The sequence below is a fragment of the Papio anubis genome, chromosome 4 (genome assembly GCF_008728515.1).
Source record: "Papio anubis isolate 15944 chromosome 4, Panubis1.0, whole genome shotgun sequence".
Classification (NCBI taxonomy): Eukaryota; Metazoa; Chordata; class Mammalia; order Primates; family Cercopithecidae; genus Papio; species Papio anubis.
Window position 1 is genome coordinate 92,034,176 of NC_044979.1, and position 20,404 is coordinate 92,054,579.

Sequence of the window (20,404 nt, forward strand, 5' to 3'; positions counted from 1 at the left end):
AGACCAGCCTGGTCAACATGGCAAAACCCCTTCTCTACTAAAAAAAAAAAAAAAAAAAAATACAAAAAGAAGCCAGGCATGGTGGCGGGAGCCTGTAATCCCAGCTACTCGGGAGGCTGAGGCTGGGAGAATTGCTTGAACCTGGGAGGTGGAAGTTGCAGTGAGCTGAGATCACGCCACTGCACTCAAGCCTGAGTGACAAAGTGATACTCCATCTTGGAAAGAAAGAAAATAATAATAGAGAAAAAGGTGTAACAGAGAGGAAGAAACTCAGGGGGCTAGAAGGAGGTGGCTGGTGGGGTCAACTGCTGTGGAGATGCCAAATGAGATGAGGACAGCACAGACCAGGGAGCCCCCAGCGATCTCAGAAAGCACAGCTCCCACCCAGGCCAGAACTTACAGCGGCCCGCATAATTAAGCAGGCACTTCACTTACATATAATTAACTGCTCCCCTTCCTGTACTTGCCCAGTGGAGGCAAGGTGGATTTAATTTGCTGCCGTTTTGGAGAGGCCCGTGGTCAAGGGAGAATGAGGAATTCTGAGTGCTGCAATGAACTCAGAAGAAAATGCCACTGAAGGGTAGAGATTTTGATTGGCCATTCTACTACAGGACACAATGTGACCCTCCAGGAATCTACACCTCTCAGAGAACTAACTTGTGTGTGCTAGAGATCAAAGTAATTAACGCAAGAATAAGGCTCTCCCCAGCAATCCCAAGAGTGACATGCCAACAGAATTGCACCACAGGACCACAGAGGTGCAATTGTCTCCCTGTAACCACACGATCCCTCCCTCATGCCTCGCCGCAGCCTCGCCTCTGTGGGAAGACTGAACACAGCCTCGCCGCAGGTTACAGCCCCAAGGCAGCCAAGAACATGCACTTGGATCACGTGAAGTCCATTTAAAAAAAAAAGAATTATGGTACAGGGAAGGATTAGCACAACAAAGTGAACTAGGTTCTCTCACCAGTTTTTTAAAACAGGAAGATATAATGTTTCTAAAATAAAATGCTAGACAATGAACTGATCTCACCAATCTCACACCATGTTCAAATAAAAGAACATCCAAACCAAGATTCAGGCCTCCAGATGAACACACCTACTTGGAAGGAATCATCCGTACCTGTTTCCCTGACTCCAGTGAGTCAAAACTATCGCAGCTCTCCTCTGACGAGACGGTTTCCATGGGAACATCATCTCGGAAGCCGACAAACTCTTCATCATCACTGGGGGCGTTAAAGATGTCAGCCACTTCTTTAGGGATCTGTTTTGGATTCAAAAGAGGCAGGATTAAACCAGGGGCTCTTGCTAATCACTTAGGGACATTTTCTGGAGGGGAGTAAGAGATCTCATTACTTCATCCAACTGCCACAGTTGCCCAGAAGTCCCCAGTAACCCTGAGCAAAACACGCTTCATTCAGCTAAGAACTCATGGGAAAATAAGGTGTAGGGGGGGTGGGGGAGATAAAACTTAAAATTCCAGATATACCCTGTTTTACAGAGAATGTTAAAACCAGGCCAGAGAGAAGACATTTTTGATCTCTTGACAAAAAGAAAACTTGTTTCTGAGAACCAACGATCTCTTTTTTCTCCTACAGTGGATGCATCTTTAAATGTCATCTACATAAAAAAGATACCATAAAATATTATTAAGCTCTTTTTTTAGTGTTCAGCTACACTATTTATTTTTTCTTCTTTGTCATAGGCTGATTCAGAAAGTAGAAAGTTCATACAATGAAATAAGTAGTTTTCCTTCTTTTCTATATTGTAAGTCAACGTAAGTAGTTGGGGATTAATTCTAACAGAATTCAAATGCTATTAGGGGATAAGTGATCCCAGAGGGAACAGTGTCAGCACACTTAATCCACAAATATGTATCTGCTGGAGTTCATTTTTGTAAGTTGACTATTTTCTCCCAATTCTTTGTTTTAAAAAAAGTTCAAACACACAGAAAGGTGAACAAATAGTACAAACACCTGTCGATTCTTTATCTAGACCCATTATTTGTCACTGCATTTGCTTTCTTTCTCTGTTTCAACAAATATTAGGTTGAACCATGGGCATTTGCTGGTATTTGGCTGTTTTTAACTTAGGAAAACAGCAATTTAATATGAGCCAACCTAATCCATATATACCCACATTAAAGTAATTTGCAGACATTGTATTGATTGGCCCTCATATAATTCAGCATGTATCTCCCACGGATAAGGACATTCTCCCATAGAACCACAAAACCATAATTGCACCAAAAATAATTAACATTAATAGTACAATTTACTGTAATTCTATATTTTAATACCTGCAACTGTTCCCAAAATGTCTTTTATAACTTTTTGGAGACAATAAGATCCACTCAAGCAAGGTTTTGCATTCTATTTGATTTTGTGTTTTTTGTTGCTTTTCACAACACTGACTTGTTTTTTAGATAGACCATGACAACTGCCTTGTCTTGTATTCTGAGCTTATCTGAGTGTTTCCTCATGATTAGATTCAGGTTATGTATTTTTGGCACCATTCTACATAGGTGAGATGTACTCGTCAATGCATTGCATAAGGGGGCACAAAATATGAAGTTATCCCACTATTAATTATTTTTAATTTTTCATTATAAAAACTTGCAAAGGTATTTCAAAAGTAGACAGGAAGATATTTTAATGAACACACATTGATCCTCCCCGTAGCTATCTGCCCAAGGCTAACTGTGCTTCCCCCGTATCCCGACCCAACTCCCCTTCTTCCAAATTATTGTGAAGCAACTGTAGACATACTATCATGTCACTCTGTATCATCAAATGTACAGTCTGTATTCACAGTTCTTCTGCCTCATTTTTTAAAAACTTAGTTTATCTGCATCGTGATCCAACTAAGGTTCACACACTGATCAACATGGCTCTTAAATCCCTTCTCATCACTCCTTTATCTTTTTTTCTCTTGCAGTTTAATTTTGAAGAAACTGGGTCATTTGACTGTGGAGTTTGTCCAAGTCTGAAGTTTTATTTTTTTGCAGCCCCTAGGTGGCATTTAACAGACTCATCTGGATTTACAATTTGGGCGTTGAATCTGGAGGCTCACTTCTAGTTTGCTTGCTTTTGCCAAGACTACTTTGTAGGAAGTGCTGTGCTCTTCCTTTGGAAAGCACGTAAGGTCTGGCTGTCTCTTTTTTTAGTGGTGTTGCGGTTTGGTCAATAAGTTATGGTGGAATCGGCCTGATTTGTTCTTTGCTTTAAAAAAAAAAACCAACAACAACAACAAAAAACACCTTTTCTTCTTTGTCACTAATAAGGACTATGCAGAGTGATACTTGAGATTCTGTGAATATCCTCCCTGATAACATCTCGCTCAATAGTTTCAGCAATCATTGACAGTGCTTTCTTTAAAATTATTTTTTATTTTAATAAAGACAGGGTCTATGTTACCCAGGCTGGTCTCAAATTCCTTGCCTCAAGTGATCCTCTCACCTCAGCCTCCCAAACTGCTGGGATTACAGGTGTGAGCCAGTGCACCCCTGAATCAATTATTACATTAGGAACTGCAAAAGAGAAATTTTCAGATTTTCTCTCTCCTTCATAAAGTAGCTGGCATTCTTGTATAACACGGTGTTTCTCTCACTCTCCCCCTTTTCTTCTACCATGTACATCCATGGATTTTTTAAAAGTATTATTCAGTGTGTTATAATCCATACTCTCATAATTCTTTCTGACTGTCCCAAATTTGGCCATTGGGAGCTCCTTTAAGTCATCCTCTGTCCTTCTGACATGGTACTAGGGGTCTTTCAACACCTCCTTGCTTTCTGACGCAACAAACATGGCAAGCTAACCTTGTATGTTTCCTGTCCCAGACCTCAAATCAGCCATTTCTCCAAGGAACCCTGAAACCTTTCACTGGGAAATGGCATTTAAAAACCAAGATCGGAGAACGTGGTGTACCTCAGTTAATGAAATATCATTGCTTGTAGGCTCTTTGGACAGAGCAAGGATATTTTAAATAGGTAAATCACAAGTTCATGCTGACACCTTGAATTCAAATCCAACACGGAGGCTTCTTCCTCTGCTCCCTCATCTCACATTAGCATCGCTGTTCCACCACAAAGAAAACCCTCGATCCCCAGAATTTTTAAAATACTTATCCATGTGGTGCTCTATCTACAATAAATACAAAATAGTGCCAAACTGGCATACCGTATATACCAACAACAAACAGTGCAGTTCAAGATTCCTTTTTTTTTTTTTTTTAATTTATTTATTATTATTATACTTTAAGTTGTAGGGTACATGTGCATAGCGATGCAGGTTTGTTACATATGTATGCTGCTTGTGCCATGTTGGTCTGCTACACCCATCAACTCGTCATTTACATCGGGTATAACTCAATGCAATCCTCCCCCCTCCCCTCCAGTAGGCCCGATTGATGTGATGTTCCCCTTCGAGTCAAGTGATCTCATTGTTCAGTTCCACCTATGAGTGAGAACATCGCGGTGTTGGTTTTTCTGTTCTTGTGATAGTTTGCTGGGAGAATGGTGGTTCCAGCTGCATCCATGTCCCCTACAAAGGGCGCAAACTCATCCTTTTTATGGCTGCATAGTATTCCATGGTGTATATGTGCCACATTTCTTAACCCAATCTGTCACTGATGGACATTTGGGTTGATTCCAAGTCTTTGCTATTGTGAATAGTGCTGCAATAAACATACGTGTGCATGTGTCTTTATAGCAGCATAATTTATAATCCTTTGGGTATATCCCATTACTGGGATGGCTGGGTCATATGGTACACATCTGGTTCTAGATCCTTGAGGAATCGCCATACTGTTTTCCATAATGGTTGAACTAGTTTACAATCCACCAACAGTGTAAAGTGTTCCCTATTTCTCCACATCCTCCAGCACCTGTTGTTTCCTGACTTTTTAATGATCGCCATTCTAGCTTTGGTGTGGTGGTATCTCATTGTGGTTTTTGATTTGCATTTCTCGATGGCCAGTGATGATGAGCATTTTTTTCATATGTCATTGGCTGTATGAATGTCTTCTTTTGAAATGTCTATTCTATCCTTTGCCCACTTTTGATAGGGTTGTTTGTTTTTTTTCTTGTAAATTTGTTGGAGTTCTTTTGTAGGTTCTGGATATTAGCCCTTTGTCCAGATGAGTGGGTGCAAAAATTTTCTCCCATTCTGTAAGTTGCCTGTTCACTCTGATGGTAGTTTTCTTTTGCTGTGCAAGCTCTTTAGTTTAATTAGATCCCATTTGTCAATTTTAGCTTTGCTGCCCGTTGCTTTGGTGTTTTAGACTTGTAAGTCTTTGCCCATGCCTATGTCCTGAATGGTGCTACCTAGGTTTCCTCTAGAGTTTTTTATGGTATTAGGTCTAACATTTAAGTCTCTAATCCATCTTGAATTAATTTACTCGTATAAGGAGTAGGAAAGGATCAGTTTCAGCTTTCTACTTATGGCGCCAATTTTCCCAGCACCATTTATTAAATAGGGAATCCTTTCCCCATTTTCTTGTTTTTCTCAGGTTTGTCAAAGATCAGATGGCTGTAGATGTGTGGTATTATTTCTGAGGACTCTGTTCTGTTCCATTGGTCTATATCTCTGTTTTGGTACCAGTACCATGCTGTTTTTGGTTACAACCCAGCCTTGTAGTATAGTTTGAAGTCAGGTAGCGTGATGCCTCAGCTTTGTTCTTTTGACTTAGGATTGTCTTGGAGATCTGTGGGCTCTTTTTTGGTTCCATATGAACTTTAAAGCAGTTTTTCCAATTCTGTGAAGAAAGTCATTGGTAGCTTGATAGAGGACATTGAATCTATAAATAACCTTGGGCAGTATGGCCATTTTTCCGCGATATTGATTCTTCCTATCCATGAGCATGGTATGTTCTTCCATTTGTTTTGTGTCCTCTTTTTATTTCACTGAGCAGTGGTTTGTAGTTCTCCTTGAAGGATCCTTTACATCCCTTATGAAAGTTGGATTCCTAGGTATTTGATTCTCTTTGAAGCAATTGTGAATGGAAGTTCATTCCTGATTTGGCTCTGTGTTTGTATTACTGGTGTGTAAGAATGCTTGTGATTTTTGCACATTAATTTTGTATCCTGAGACTTTGCTGAAGTTGCTTATCAGCTTAAGGAGATTTTGGGCTGAGACAATGGGGTTTTCTAAATATACAATCATGTCATCTGCAAACAGGGACAATTTGACCTTCTTTTCCTAACTGAATACCCTGATTTCTTTCTCTTGCCTAACTGCCCTAGCCAGAACTTCCAACACTATGTTGAATAGAATTGGTGAGAGGGCATCCTGTCTTGTGCCAGTTTTCAAGGGAATTTTTCCAGTTTTTGCCCATTCAGGCAGTATTGGCAGGGTTTGTCATAAATAGCTCTTATTATTTTACAGTGAACATCCAATACGAATTTGTTGACGTTTGCGCTAATGAAGGGCGCAGTGAATTTTGTCAAAAGCCTTTTCTGCATCTATTGAGATAATCATGTGGTTCTTGTCTTTGGTTCTGTTTTATATGCTGGATTATGTTTATTGATTTCTGAATGTTGAACCAGCCTTGCATCAGGGATGAGCGCGTCATGGTGGATAAGCTTTTTTGATGTGTTGTTGAAGATCCGGTTTGCCAGTATTTTATTGAGGATTTTTGCATCGATGTTCATCAGGGATATTGGTCTAAAATTCTTTTTGTTTATTATTACAGGCTTTGGTATCAGGATGATGTTGGCTCATAAAATGAGTTGGGGAGGATTCCCTCTTTTCTATTGATTGGAATAGTTTCAGAAGGAATGGTACCAACTCCTCCTTATACCTCTGAAATGAGGAGATTCAGCTGTGAATCCATCTGGTCCTGGACTTTTTTTGGTTGGTAGGCTGTGGTGTGCCTCGTTCAGAGCCTATATTGGTCTATTCAGGGATTCAACTTCTTCCTGGTTTAGTCTTGGAAGAGTGTAAGTGTCAGAAATTATCCATTTCTTCTAGGTTTTCAGTTTATTTAGCGTGAGGTGTTTATAGTATTCTCTGATGGTAGTTTGTATTTCTGTGGGGTGGGTGGTGATATCCCTTTATCATTTTAATTGCATCCCGATTTCTTCTCTCTTTTCTTCTTTATTAGTCTTGCTAGTGGTGCCGTAATTTTGTTGATCTTTTCAAAACCAACTCCCTGGATTCATTGATTTTTTGGAGGGTTTTTTTGTGTCTCCTATCTCCTTCAGTTCTGCTCTGATCGCGTTTGTTTCTTGCCTTCTGCTAGCTTTGGAATGTGTTTGCTCTTGCTTCTCTAGTTCAAGCTTTTAATTGCGATGTTTAGAGTGTCAATTTTGATCTTTCCTGCTTTCTCTTGTGGGCATTTAGTGCTATAAATTTCCCTCTACACACTGCTTTAAATGTTGTTAGAGATTCTGGTATGTTGTATCTTTGTTCTCATTGGTTTCGAGAACATCTTTATTTCTGCCTTCATTTCGTTGTATGTACCCAGTAGTCATTCAGGAGCAGGTTGTTCAGTTTCCATGTAGTTGAGCGGTTTGATTGAGTTTCTTAGTCCTGAGTTCTAGTTTGATTGCACTGTGGTCTGAGGCAGTTTGTTATGAATTTCTGTTCTTGTACATTTTGCTGAGGAGTGCTTTGCTGAATTATATGGTCAATTTTGGAGTAAGTATGATGTGGTGCTGAGAAGAATGTATATTCTGTTGTTGATTTGGGGTGGAGAGTTCTATATAGATGTCTATTAGGTCTGCTTGCTGCAGAGATGAGTTCAATTCCTGGATATCCTTGTTAACTTTCTGTCTTGTTGATCTGTCTAATGTTGACAGTGGAGTGTTAGATCTCCCATTATTGTGGCAAGTCCTGAGTATGCTTTGTAAGTCTCTAAGGACTTGCTTTTATGAATCTAGGTGCTCCTGTTAGGTGCATATATATTTAGGATAGTTAGCTCTTCTCCTGTTGAATTGATCCTTTACCATTATGTAATGGCCTTCTTTGTCTCTTTTGATCTTTGATGGTTTTAAAAGTCTGTTTTATCAGAGACTAGGATTGCAACCCCTGCTTTTTGTTCTCCATTTGCTTGGTAAATCTTCCTCCATCCCTTTATTTTTGAGTCTATGCTTATGTCTCTGCGTGTGAGATGGGTCTCCTGAATACAGCAGACTGATGAGTCTTGACTCTTTATCCAGTTTGCCAGTCTGTGTCACCCAATTGGAGCATTTAGTCCATTTTACATTTAGGTTAGATTGTTATGTGTGGACAGTCCTGCCATTATGATATTAACTGGTTATTTTGCTTTCGTTAGTTGATGCAGTTTCACCTAGCCTCGATGGTCTTTACATTTTGGCATGTTTTTGCAATGGCTGGTACGGGTTGTTCGCTCCATGTTGAGTGCTTCCTTCAGGGTCTCTTGTAAAGGCAGGCCACAGGTGACAAAATCTCTAAGCATTTGCTTATCTGTAAAAGGATTTTATTTCTCCTTCACTTATGAAACTTAGTTTGGCTGGATATGAAATTCTGGGTTTAAAATTCTTTTTCTTCAGAATGTTGAATATTGGCCCCACTCTTCTGGCGGAGGTTTCTGCGAGAGATCTGCTGTGAGTCTGATGGGCTTCCCTTTGTGGGTAACCCGACCTTTCTCTCTGGCTGCGCCAAGATTTTTCCTTCATTTCAACTTTGGTGAATCTGGCAATTATGTGTCTTGGAGTTGCTCTTCACCGAGGAGTATCTTTGTGGCGTTCTCTGTATTTCTGGATTTGAATGTTGGCCTGCCCTACTAGGTTGGGGAAGTTCTCCTGGATGATATCCTGAAAGAATTTTTTCCAACGGTTCCATTTTCCCCCTCACTTTCAGGCTTTTTAATCAGGCGGAGATTTGGTCTTTTATAATCCCATGCGCCTCTTGCAGGCTTTGTTCATTTCTTTTCTTCTTTTTTTTTCTTTTGGTTTCTTGCAGCTTCATTTCATTCATTTGATCCTCAATCGCTGATACTCTTTCAATACTTCCAGTTGATCAGTCGGTTACTGAAGCTTGTGCATTTGTCGCGTATTTCTCGTGTCATGCTTTTCATCTCTTTCATTTCGTTTATGACCTTCTCTGCATTAATTAGTCTGGCGATCAAATTCTTCCCACTTTTTTTTCAAGATTTTTAGTTTGCTGGCTGGAGTGCAGTAATTCCTCCTTTAGCTCTGAGAAATTTGATGGACTGAAGCCTTCTTCTCTCATCGTCGAAGTGTTCTCCGTCAGCTTTGATCCGTTGCTGTGATGAGCTGCGCTCCTTTGGGAGATGTGCTCTTATTTTTGAATTTCCAGCTTTTTCTGCCCTGCTTTTCCCCCATCTTTGTGGTTTTATCTGCCTCTGGTCTTTGATGATGGTGATGTGCTGATGGGGTTTTGGTGTAGGTGTCCTTCCTGTTTGATAGTTTTCCTTCTAGTCAAGGACCCTCAGCTGTAGGTCTGTTGGAGATTGCTTGAGGTCACTCCAGACCCTGTTTGCCTGGTATCAGCAGCAGAGGCTGCAGAAGAAAGAATATTTCTGAACAGCGAGAATTGTACCTGTCTGATTCTTGCTTTGGAAGCTTCCTCCAGGGATGTGCTCCACCCTATATATGAGGGTGTGGGGTGTCAGACTGCCCTAGTGGGGGATGTCTCCCAGTTAGGCCTACTCAGGGGGTCAGGGACCCACTTGAGCCAGGCAGTCTGTCCTTCTCAGATCTCAACCTCCGTGTTGGGAGATCCCACTGCTCTCTTCAAAGCTGTCAGACGAGTGGGTTTAGTCTGCAGGAGTTTCTGCTGCTTTTGTTGTTGTTGTTGTTGTTGTTGTTGTTGTGCTTGGCTGTCCCCTGTCCCCAGAGGTGGAGTCTACAGAGACAGGCAGGTTTCCTTGAGCTGCTGTGAGCTCCACCCAGTTGGAGCTTCCCAGCTGTTCCCCATAAGCTCAGCAATGGCCGGAAGCCTCCCCAGCCTTGCTGCTGCCTTGCCGGTAGATCTGAACTGCTGTGTGCTAGCAATGAGGGAGGCTCCTGGGCGTGGGACCCTCCGGCCAGGTGTGGGATATGATCTCCCTGTGACATGCCCTGTTTGCTTAAAAGCACTTATTAGGTGGGAGTTACCCGATTTTCAGTTGTTGTGTGTCTCCAGTTCCCCTGGCTGGGAAAGGGATTCCCTTCACATGGCTTCCCAGATGGCGATGCCTGCAGCCCTGCTTCAGCTCTGCGCTGGTGGGCTGCAGCAGCTGACCAGCACTTTTGTCGTCGGCACTCCCCAGTGAGATGAGACCCAGTACCTCAGTTGTGAAAATGCAGAAATCACCGGTCTTCTGTGTGCATTTCGCTGGGAGTTGGAGACTGGAGCTGTTCCTACTCGACCATCTTGCTCCTTCGCCCCCGCCCAGTTCAAGATTTCTTTGCGGTTCTTTCTAGCCCTGGAACATAGTCTCACTATACACAGGATCTTTTCCTTCAGCTAACCAGATGATCACTACACAAAGTATGGTTATGCAGAAATGTTTTACATGTACTTCCCATTTCATCATGCAGTATATTAAAAAGATGTCCTTAACAGTTGAGATTTAATAATTTTTACTGTTTCATCAGAACATTCTTATATGAAATTGACACTTTCTTTGTAAATTGAGTGCATGGAGGTGAATAATGCAATGACTATAATATAGTTGCTGCTACCACCTGGATTCATGCTAAAGGTCAGCAGTTTTCTCACTTTGGCTTTTGAACAATGAGTGCAAATATCAACACAGCAAAAAGGGCAAATAACATCTTAGTAGTATTATGACATTACATTTGCCCTCCTGGACCCGTGAAAGGGTCTCAGGGTCCTCCATCTCACACTTTGACCACTGTGCTAGCATACACAGAGCTGTGTATTCAAAAGCTACTTAGCTTCTTGGAATTCTCTGTATGGGTGTATTGACTTAATTTTACATTTAGTCAGGTTCCATTTAAGAAATTGGTAATCCTTAATCTATTTACTTTCATCATTATTTTAATGCTTCTTGATTAAAAATAATTAGAAAATAATGGTTCAATCAAAGGAAGTATAACATAAATACAGAAATGGGATACCCCAAGTTCAGTGATGCTGAAGGGTTAATACAAACACTTTCCCACCACCTAATAAAATCACTGCAAGGGACACACAAGAATAACACTTACAGAAGTAGAGTTCAACTAACAATTTTTTTACCAGCCACATGTAGGGCAGCACTAGCAAAGCTTAACTCTGACATCGTTCTTGGGGAAAATATTAAAACTTTTCTCTAGGCGGTATGTTAAACAATGTTTGCCACCTTATCTTTTCAAAGACACCTTTTGTTGTTGTTTAGCACTCAGAACTCAGAACTAATACACAAGGAAAACACCCAGACTAGAGAAACACAGACAATACTTATGAAAGTGTGCCTATGTTGTAGTTACATAATAGCCACTGAGGCACTGAGAGGGACAGTGTGTCTGTCAACTTCAATCTTTTTCTTTTGAACTTCTCACCATTCAACAAAAATGAAAAAGCCCTGCTGGCCCAGAAGCTTCTTTTAACATAAATGGTTTAAAGGAGGAGGAGCACCCCATTTATGGATGTAATGGAAATACATATAAGGAATGGAGAGTGTTGGTGATAGGAATAAACTGCTTCCAGCAGCAACTGCATTAGTCCCCATGGTACTGTGTTCAGCCCCACCCCTGCTGCGAACCTGTGTCCGCCTAGCTAATTCCTCCTTCTGCATCTTTGACTTCTGCATCTGCTCCAGAGGTACCATTAGGGGGCTGTAATTACTGATTAGGAACAAAAGGAAAGAGCACACTTTCAAAAAAAAACAGTGTGCATGCCTGGGGTATGCAGGGCTCGATCCTTCAAAGCGTATTAGAAGAGTTTCAGATAGTCACAAGCTTCAGGATTTGGCAAAGAAAAAAAACTCCGTAAAATATTCAAGTGTCCTCAATGCAACAAACTGATTCGTTTAACAGATGCAACAAAGGCAGCAAGATTTATTTGAGAAGGACCTGATAGAAAGGATACACAGGGACCTCTTCTAACGAATGACCAGTTCCACAACATAGCAATACATTAGGCCCAAGGATCTGTCACTTTCCTGTTCCATTCAGCAGTGATCCACTGGGTAGCTGCACAGTCTAGACAAAATGCAACAGACTTTTTTTTTTTCCAAAGTTTGTGTTCCATTCTATTACAATAATGCCAATCGTAAGACTCACCAAAAAGAACACTACAGCAAGTAACTGAAAACAACAAAAATACAAAATTTCTCAATCATTGGATATTTACATTAGTTGAACTTCTACAAAATTAGGATAACTACAGTCTAGTGAACCAAAAAAAAGGGAAAATTCTCACCTGAAAGTGAAAAGACCATTTCATTATTTACAATACTTTTTAAAAATCGACAACTTTATGCTATTCCTAACTTTCACGCACAGTTTCTGTTTGTCTACTCTGTCTTTACTGGAATTAACAGTGTGAGTATCATCAAAAGTCATGTGGGGGACCAGGATTCAACTCCCTAAGAACACAGGTACTAGAAAGGAATCCCAGGGCACCTAACACAGGGCCCAGCCTAAAGCAGATGAACAAGAAACCCTGGCTGAAAGCATTTACATGCATCTGACTTTGTGGTCATTTTCTTAAGAAAGGTGTATTTTACTAGGAAAATACTAAGTCAAAAAGGTACACTCTGTGACATTCCTACATGAGGGGAATTAAGAATTTTCACCAAGAATCCTAGGACATCTATCTACAAAGCAGTCATATTCACAGCTCCCCGTTCAGAAAGGACTGCAAGTTTCCCTTACCTGAGAGCTTTTCTCTGAAATAGATTATGCAAACTCAACAGGCTTTGGGGCCAAGCGGGTGGGCAACAGGGCAGTAGGTCAGTTGTAGGAAAATACGGGATGGTGCTGACTGGTGGGCTGAACACATACATCCAGGAAAGGAGGCCACTCCTCCGCTCCAGCTGATCACTGCCCTGCGGGAACAGGGGTCTAGTGTGCCTGACCTCCAACATTCCCAGAGAATCTGGGAATCTAAGTGCTGGTAAGAAACTTCCCATCTACAGACTGGATCTCAAACTTGTTCAGGGAACACGCACAGTGGAACTCATAGGGCTTTGTGGAACTCATAGGGCTTTGTGGAACACCAAGGAAACTGTAAATGCCAGAATTCCAAATATTACCAACAGTATTAATATATCTACTAGTGCTTAGTAGTAACAGTAGAGGGCATCAAAGTGTTAAGAAGATTAAGAAAACCGTTATATCCTTTCCCTTGTTCATGGCAGCATTATTCACAAGAGCCAAAAAGTGGAAGCAATCCAAGTATCCATCGATGGAAAAATGGATAAACAAAATGTGATACATACATATAACTGAATATTATTCAGCATTAAAAAGGAAGGAAATTATGACACACGCCACCACATGGATGAACCTTAAAGACATTATGCTAAATAATAAGCCAGTCTCCATAAAACCAAGAACTGTATGATTCTACTTCTAACAGGTACCTAGAGTGGTTGAATTCCTGGAGACAGAAAGCAGAATGGTGGCTGCCAGATGCTGAGGGGAGGGAGAAACGTGGAGTTACTGTTTAATGGATACAGAGTTTCAGGTTTCCAAGATGAAAAGAGTTCTGGAATTTAAATATGCTTAACACTACTGAACCATACATTTAAAAATGGCTAAGACGATAGATTCTATATGTATCTTAGCACAATTTAAAAAGAGTAAAACGAAAAAAGGCAAATTAAGAAAGACAATTTAAGCCAGGCATGGTGGTTCATACCTGTAATCCAGCACTCTGGGAGGCCAAGGCAGGAAGATCACTTGAGCCCAGGGGTCTGAGACCAGCCTAGGCAAACATGGTGAGACCCCGTCTCTGCCAAAAAAAGATAAAAAAAGTAGCCGGGTTGTGGTGGCGTGTGCCTGTAGTCCCAGCTACTCATGAAGCTAAAATGGGAGGATCGGTTGAGCCCACGAGTTAGAGGCTGCATGCAGTCAGCCATGATCGTACCACTACACTGCAGTCAGGGTGTCAGCGAGACCCTGTCTCTAAAAGAGAAAGAAAGAAAAACCGGGGTGGAGGGGAATTTTTCCTTCCTTAAGTGAATGGAATCTTCCAAACTGACAGAACAAGTCCAGACTTTAGCCTAGTTTTAATGCTACCATCACTTCAGGGGCATGCGGCTTGAGAACCCAACTCTCTCACCTAAGGAAGGTTCAGATACATTATCATAGGTGCCAAGGCTTCAGCTTTAGTGTCTGACCAACCGGGTATCTGAGCCTGTAAGCCCAGAAGAGAACTGATAGTCCGGAGGACAGAGCTGTTTGCAGAACCACACTTGGCTGAAATCCACCTTTGCTCTATCCCAGCTAAGCTATACTAATAAAAATAAACCCTGCTGAGTTGCTGCTGGCTTCTCCTTGAGTAGGTGCCTTTCAGGCATACAAAGCAGTGCTTTGGAGGTCTCCATATCATTTTGACTTTTGTCAGCCTGAGTCTCCATTAAAATTCAGTTTAAAAAACTAATAAGCTATAAAAAGATGGTCAAACTGACAGTTGGTTTTCAAGTATTTACCTTTGAAAATATTTTAATGTGAAGTATTGTTAATTTAAAACTTTATACAGTGAAATTAAATATAATATTTTTTAAATTAAAGCTTTTCCATATCTCAATGATATCTAAATTCATCCTTCCCGGATTAAAAAAATACAACCTCCTACCCAGAAGGAACACATTTATCAGTATTAGTTTTTGAAGAGAAAGAAAATAAGATTCACTTTTTAGGCCAACTGATACAAGGGCTGATTTTTATGTACTCCAAGAATATTCAATGTACATTTCACCTAGAAACAAGCTCCATTTTAAGATTTACAAAGCAGACAAAAGATATTTATGCACACTACTGCATTTTCGTTATTAAGTGTTTTGAAAGCAATTTTGATAGCAATGACAGCAGAATTTGCAGGGTGTACTGTCTTGCATCTATGAAGAGGAGAACATTCCTTCCTCTTTAACACACCATGAAGGGTGAGAACTCTGTGTTATTTTCTTATGCAAAATCATTTATTTAAATCTTTTACAATTAAATTGGTTGGCCCATAAGAAAAGTACATACCATGTACCAATCACAAGAACAAACTCAAAATGGATCACAAACTTGAATATAAAACTGTAAAACTTTTAGAAGAGGAGAAAATCTTTGTGACCTTAACTTAGGCAAAGAATTCTTAAGATACAATACGAGAAGCACAATACAGATCTTTAAAATGTGTAAATTAAACAATCAAAATTAAGAACTTCTGCTCTTCAGAAAACACCGTTAAGAGAATGAAAAGGAAAGTCCCACATTGGAAGAAAATATCTGAAAATGCTATCGCTGATTTGCACCCAGAAAATATAAAGAATGCTCAAAATTCAATAAAAAGAAAACAAATAAATCAGATGGTCGACGAGTTAAATGGTAAATGAGCACAAAAGAGAATTAAATTAACACATACCTGCATCTGACTTCTGAATGGGGAGGACTTTCACCATCCACGTAAAGGAGTCCAAAATGGAAAAGTATATCACTGACCATGTAACAATTTAAAGCTTCTTACTTAAAAGAAGAAAACTCAGAAACAAAAACAAACAAAAAAAGTAGGGCAAAGATCTGACAAAAATATGACAAATTATTAAAATTGCTAAAAACCTCATACAAGATGAAATATACACCAAGGCCACACAGACAAAATGGCAAAACAAAGAAAACTCACTGAATAAGGAAAACAAAAGAGGCTAAAAACACTTGAAAAGTCCTCAACCTACCTAGTAATGAAAAGAATGTTAAGTTAAACAAGTATTCTTTTCATCTAGCAATTTAGCAACATTTTGGTTCCGTTTTTAAGGGCATGCTCAATGATGAGGAAGGTGTGAGGAGACAAACACTCCTATACAGAACTGGTATGAGGACACTGAACCCAAGGCTTCAGAAACTAAGTATCGTCATATACATCTCAAATAGGGCAGTTAATTTTTAAAAAATTATATACAGTGCAATTTTCAAGACTGCCAGGAAAATGTGGCTAAACTCAGGGTGAAGGAGTATGTGATTTACTATTAGCAGTTAAGAGAATCATAAAATCTAGGATTATCAGGCCAAGTGTGAGGTGGCTCATGCCTGCAATCCCAGTGCAGTGGGAGACCAAGGCAGGAGGATCATTTGAGCCCAGGAGTTCAAGACTAGCCTGGGCAACACAGTAAGACCCCAGCTCTACAAAACATAAAAAATTAGCCAGGCATAGTGGCATGTGCCTGTAGTCCCAGCTACCTGGGAGACTGAGGAGGGAGGACTGATTGAGCCCAGGAGTTCAAGGCTGCAGTTAGCTATGATCTGCCACTGTAACAGAGGAAGACCCTATCTCAAACAATTAAAGAAAAAAAAAAAGATCATCAGATGGAACTCATCCATCAGGGATCTCATCCATCAGTTTGTGCGTCTCTCTTCATATAATGGAGTGACAGCCAGGCACAGAGGCACACACCTGTAGTCCCAGCTACTTAGATGGCCTAGACAGGATAGCCTGAGTCCGGTTCAACTTCAGCATGGGCAACAAAGCAAGACCCTATCTCTATAAGAAATAAAAATAAAATAAAATTAGGGCAACCACAGTTGGACTTACTCAAAGGCATGTAGCTTGTTAATGTCCTTACATAAAAACATTTCCAAGCATCTACATAGGAAAACGATCTGTTTTTCTGTAACTATATATTAATTAGTATTCAGCAGTTAATAAAAAAAAAATACAAACTCATGCTAACACCAAGAGCACAAGTAACAATTCAAGGAAAATAATAAATTGGACTTCATCAAAATTAAAAACTGTTGTGCATCAAAGGATAGCAAGAAAGTGAAAAGAAAATCTACAGAATGGGAGGAATAGCTACAAATCATGTATCAATAAGGATCTACTATCTAGAATATATAAAGATTTCTTACAACTCAAGAAAAAGGCAAACAACCAATCAAAAAATAAGTGAAGAATTTGAATAGACCTTTCTCCAAGGAAGATACACAAATGACAAACAAGTACATAAAAATACACACATCAGCAGTCATTAAGGAACTGCAAATCAAAAACAGGCAATACTGGCTGGATACAGTGGCTCATGCCTGTAATCCAAGCATTTTGGGAGGCTGAGGCAGGAGGACCACTTAAGCTCAGTTCTAGACCAGCCTGGGCAATGTAGCAAGACCTCATCTCTAAAAAAAAAAAAAAAAAAAAATTAAAAATTAGCTGGGCATGATGGCGCACATGCCTGTAGTCCCTGCTACTTGGGAGGCTGAGGCAAAAGGAGCTCTTGAGCTCGGGAGTCAGAGGCGGCAGTGAACTGTGATCAAGGCACTGCACTTTAGCCTGGGTGACAGAGGAACAATAATAATAATAATAATAATAATAATAATGATGAAGACATTGAATAGAAGCCATGGGGAATTGAAAAAAGCCACACACAGGTCCAGGCAAGACAATATGTTCAGAAAAGATCTAAGATGATCTTCAGTTTCCAGACACAGAACATACCCAGTCAATCTTTTGAAGATTTCCCTAGCACAGAGTCAGTCTGCAAAGATTGGAAGAGGTGGCCACTTTCTCAAATATCTAATTTTCAACAAAAGAACAAAGACATATAAAAAAGAAGAAAACCCTGGCCCATTCAAAGAAGCAAAATAAACTGACAAACTTTCCCAGAGGAAAACACTGGACTTACTAGACACACTGGACTTACTAGACAAAGACAACTATCCTACGCTGAAAGAACAAAAGGCACAAAAAACTAATGTGAATCAGGAAAATGGGCAAAATGAGCCTATCAACAAAGAGAAATGAAGGAGGACTCCAAAAGAAACTATGGAGCTGAAAAAAATAGAATGACCAAGTTGAAAACTTCACTAGAGTGGTTTAAAAACAGATTTGAGGAGGCAGGCAAATCTGCAAATTTGAAGATAATGCATTTGAAAATACTGAGTCAGAGGTGAAAAAATTAGAGGAGAAAAAATTAAAAAGAATACAGAAGAGTGAAAAGAGCCTAAAATACTTCTTTAGGCACACCAATATAGGAATGATGGGAGACTCAGAAAGAAAACAGAGAGAAAGAGACAAATATTATTTGATACGACAGTGGGCAAAAACTCCCCAAACTGGCTGAAAGGCATGAATTGGAATACATCCAAGAAGCTCAATGAATTCCAAGTAGGACAAGTCGAAAGAGATCCTTACAAAGACACCATATAATCAAATATTAAAAGCCTAAAGGCAATGCTGAAAGTAGTAAGAAAAAAGCTACTTATCACATATAAGTGACGCTCAATAAGATTATCAACTGTTCAGCCCCAGTCAGGGGCATATAGATAAAACCCCCATCTCCCTGGGACAGAGCACCTGGGGAAAGGCGCAGCTGTGTGCGCTGCTTAAGCAGACTTAAACGTCCCTGCCTGCTGGCTCTGAAGACAGCAGGGGATCTCCCAGCACAGTGTTCATGCTCTGCTAAGGGACAGACTTGCCTTCTCAAGTGGGTCCCTGACTCCATGCCTCCTGACTGGGAGACACTTCCCAGCAGGGGTCAACAGACACCTCATACAGAACTCTGGCTGGCATCTGGTGGGTGCCCCTCTGGGACGAAGCTTCCAGAGGAAGAAGGAGGCAACAATCCTTTGCTGTTCTGCAACCTTGCAAACAGGGTCTGGAGTGGGCTCCCAGCAAACTAACTGCAGCAGACCTGCAGAAGAGGGGACTGTTAGAAGGAAAACTAACAAACAGAAAGGAATAGCATCAACATCAACAAAAGGACTTCCACTTGGAAACCCCATCCGAAGGTCACCAACATCAAAGACCAAAGGTAGATAAATCCATGAAGATGAGGGAAAACCAGCGCAAAAAGGCTGAAAATTCCAAAAACCAGAATGCCTCTTCTCCTCCAAAGGATCACAACTCCTCGCCAGCAAGGGAACGAAACTGGATGGAGAATGAGTTTGATGAATTGACAAGTAGGCTTCAGAAGGTAGGTAATAAATTCCTCCGAGCTAAAGGAGCATGTTCTAACCCAATACAAGGAAGCTAAGAACCTTGAAAAAAAGTTAGAAGAATTGCTAACGAGAATAACCAGGTTAGAGAAGAACATAAATGACCTGATGGAGCTGAAAAACATGGCACGAAAACTTCATGAAGCATACACAAGTATCAACAGCCAAATCGATCAGGCAGAAGAAAGGATATTAGAGACTGAAGATCAACTTAATGAAATAAAGCATGAAGACAAGATTAGAGAAGAAAAGAGTGAAAAAGGAATGAAAAAGGAAGGAAAAGCCTCCAAGAAATATGGGACTATGTGAAAAGACCAAACCTACGTTTGACTGGTGTACCTGAAAGTGACGAGAAAAATGGAAGCAAATTGGAAAACACTCTTCAGGATGTTATCCAGGAGAACTTCCCCAACCTAGCAAGACAGGCCCACATTCAAACTCAGGAAATACAGAGACCACCACAAAGATACTCCTTGAGAAGAGCAACCCCACGACACATAATCATCAATCAGATTCAGCAAGGTTGAAATGAAGGAAAAAAGGTTAAGGGTCAGGTTACCCACAGAAAGGTCAGGTTACCCACAAAGGGAAGCCCATCAGACTAACAGCGGATCTCTCTGCAGAAACCCTACAAGCCAGAAGAGAGTGGGGGCCAATATTCAACATTCTTTATGAAAAGGATTTTCAACCCAGAATTTCACATCCAGCCAAACTAAGCTTCATAAGCAAAGCAGAAATAAAATCCTTTACAGATAAGCAAATGCTAAGAGATGTTGTTATCACCAGGCCTGCGTTACAACAGTTCCTGAAGGAAGCACTAAACATGGAAAGGAAAAACCAGTATCAGCCACTGCAAAAACATACCAAATTATAAACACCATCGACACTATGAAGAAACTGCATCAACTAATGGGCAAAATAACCAGGTAGCATCATAATAACAGGATCAAATTCACACATAACAATATTAATCTTAAGTATAAATGGGTTAAATGCCCCAATTAAAAGACACAGACTGGCAAATTAGGTAGAGTCAAGACCCATCAGTGTGCTGTATTCAGGAGACCCATCTCACACCCAAAGACACCCATAGACTCAAAATAAAAGGATGGAGGAATATTTACCCAGGAAATGGAAAGAAAAAAAAAAAGCAGAGATTGCAATCCTAGTCTCTGATAAAACAGACTTTAAACCAACAAAAATCAAGAGAGACAAAGAAGGGCATTACATAATGGTAAAGGGATCAATCCAACAAGAGCAGCTAACTATCCTAAATATATATGCACCCAATACAGGAGCACCCAGATTCATAAAGCAAGTTCTTAGAGACCTGCAAAGGGACTTAGA

The 20,404-nt window shown here is 40.3% G+C and overlaps 1 protein-coding gene across 8 annotated transcripts in view; it reads right to left on the bottom strand.

Annotated features, from left to right (window-relative positions):
• The window catches only part of CDCA7L (cell division cycle associated 7 like), a 50,040-nt gene that overhangs the window by 13,502 nt on the left and 16,134 nt on the right, over positions 1-20,404 (bottom strand). For 7 of the 8 annotated variants that reach the window (XM_009203257.4, XM_009203258.4, XM_003896219.4 and 4 more), the window contains exon 2: positions 1,124-1,264. In XM_009203257.4, the coding sequence (XP_009201521.2) occupies positions 1,124-1,264 (141 nt within the window). Of the gene's footprint in view, positions 1-1,123; positions 1,265-15,494; positions 16,261-20,404 lie in introns of those variants that run through there. The other variant, XM_017956856.2, reaches the window with a different exon arrangement.